General features: G+C 31.2%; 1 protein-coding gene across 1 annotated transcript; it reads right to left on the bottom strand.

Annotated features, from left to right (window-relative positions):
* Positions 1-644: 644 nt before the first annotated feature.
* On the bottom strand, positions 645-2,116 carry LOC107832100 (uncharacterized). The gene is made up of 3 exons (XM_075250727.1): positions 1,837-2,116; positions 1,684-1,752; positions 645-1,129 (listed from the first exon to the last, which is right to left on the bottom strand). The coding sequence occupies exons 1-3, from the start codon at positions 2,114-2,116 to the stop codon at positions 645-647; spliced, it is 834 nt and encodes a 277-aa protein (XP_075106828.1).
* Between the last annotated feature and the right edge of the window lie 337 nt (positions 2,117-2,453).

Below are 2,453 nucleotides of genomic sequence, written 5' to 3'. Positions count from 1 at the left end.
TTTTGATCTATCAGCAGTATAATTTATGGTGTTTTCATGTTCTCTGGCCTTGTCCAACATTCATGATCTTTTATTAGATCTCCAACCTTAAAAAAATGCACAATTAAATGTTTAACATTTAACAAACATATGTTGCTGGAAACTTAGAATAAAATTAATTCTCAATATTCTTGAAAACTATTGGGACTAACATGGATATAGAGGCGATTATGCTTGGAACTGGATTTCAATAAATAACCAGTGCCCCATTTGATGCCATATTGAAAATATTTTAGTTCCCCAGCAGCTTGGAGTTGTGATTGATAAGCGATAGTATTACTCCTATTATATATTTTTTTAATAAAATTCTTTCTAAGTAATATTTCATACCTAGTAGCGGCCGATGAATGGAAATGATGGTTGGTAATCCATATTCTTGTAACTCCACAATTTAATTGAATTGATTGACTGAAAATATAGATAGATAATTTAACAAATAAAAGTACATGTGACTAAAAAACAGTTAAGCTGCAACACATATCAAAGTAAAGTAAATTTAGAAGAATGTTTACCCCATTCAACTTTATCTTTCTCTGTAGTATGAGCAACTATATACTGAGTATGTACACTGAACTTGTTGTTGCTGCTGCTCATTTTATACTTACTCATTCAAAACTTATATCCTCTAAATTTTGGAAAACTTCTTTATAAACTATATTTGTAGCTTCTTTTGTTATTTTCCCATCTTCATCATAACATAAGATCTTCAACCCTTTTCTACTTGTTGCTCTTGAAAGTGCAACATATAGTTGTCCATGTGCAAACACATGCTTCTTCAAAAATAATCCCACATTACATAATGATTGGCATTGACTTTTATTGATTGTCATGGCAAAAGATAGAATGACTAGAAATTGCCTTCTTTGGAACTTAAAAGGAATTCTTGTATCGGATGGAGTAAGTGTCATTCTTGGTATAAAAACTTTGTCTCCAGCCATTTTTCCTAATAATACTTTGGCTTCAATTACCCGATTTTCAAGTTTTGTGATGATCAATCTTGTACCATTACACAATCCTGACGATTGATCTATATTTCTTAACAACATCACAGGAACACCTACTTTCAAAGCGATAGAGTGATTTGGAATACCTGAACATTTAATACTATTTAGGAATTCAGGTGCATGTACATGTTCCAAAGATGTAAATGCATGATCAGACATGCAAATTATATCCGAACTTAAATATGATTTATCATGACTATTGTTGAGAGAAACCATGTAATCATTCACCGACTCCACCATCTAAAGAGTTGGCGCAAGAATTGCTCTTTCTTGAAGGTATTTTATATCTGTGAAATGTCTTAAGAAATCAGAATATGTACTTTCTACAATTCCATATATTGGATCATCACAATTATGTGTGAGAAGATCGTCAGGTATTTCTACTTTCTCAATGCCATCAATGGAACATCCAATCTTTCCATCACATATTGCCAAAATCCAATCAGAAAATTATTTTAAATCATTCAAATCTTCACCGGATATATTTACTTGCAATCTCATATTTGTTGTTAGCTTTAAAACCTGGCAGTGGGGCCACACATATGAAGAATTTAGAGTCGTTTTAACATCTCTTGCCTAGTACCTTTTGTAATTACATGCAAGATTTGTCTGAAGTCACCTCCAAAAATAATTGTTTTACCTCCAAATGGCCGATCTAAAATTGACGGATCTTTAAATCTTAGAATATCTCTAAGAGTTTGATCAAGAGCTGCAAAACAGTATTTATGCATCATTGATGCCTCATCCCAAATGATCAATTTTGCCTTCACAATTTACTTTGCTAAAGGACTACCTTGTTTTATATTGCATGTTGAATCTTTAGTTGGATTTAGAAGGATCGCAAATCTTGAATGTGCAGTTCGACCTCCTGGTAACAAAAGAGAAGCAATACTACTTGAAGCAACATTTATCACTATATCGCCTTTAGATCGTACGCCAAAAGACAATGTTTTCCAGATAAAAGTTTTTCCAGTTCCTCCATGATCATATAAAAAGAATAACCCTCCTTTGTCTTCATTCACTGCAGATATGATTTTATCATAAATAGACTTCTGCTCGACTGTTAATTTCATTACTAATTGTTCACTTATTACTAACAGAAAATTCTAGAAGAAAAAAAATATTTAATAAATATCCATGTGTCACCGTTCCATTGGCCTAACTTAAACTTCAACTAAAATATAACTAAACTTACCCTTAACCCGTCCGAATATTGAATATAACAATCAAAATAAGAAAATAAATACTGAAAAAATTATCTTAAAAAATTGTTAACTATTATTAGTACATCATATATGAACCCAGTGTGTATGAAATGTGACAATTGCACAATACTCATTAACGGATAAGAAAAGCTTACATATTAATTGAATAAATAGTGAAATAAATAAAAAATAAAAATACACATCA

The sequence above is a fragment of the Nicotiana tabacum genome, chromosome 4 (genome assembly GCF_000715075.1).
Source record: "Nicotiana tabacum cultivar K326 chromosome 4, ASM71507v2, whole genome shotgun sequence".
NCBI lineage: Eukaryota > Viridiplantae > Streptophyta > Magnoliopsida > Solanales > Solanaceae > Nicotiana > Nicotiana tabacum.
This window is presented reverse-complemented; position numbering and strand designations above follow the sequence as displayed.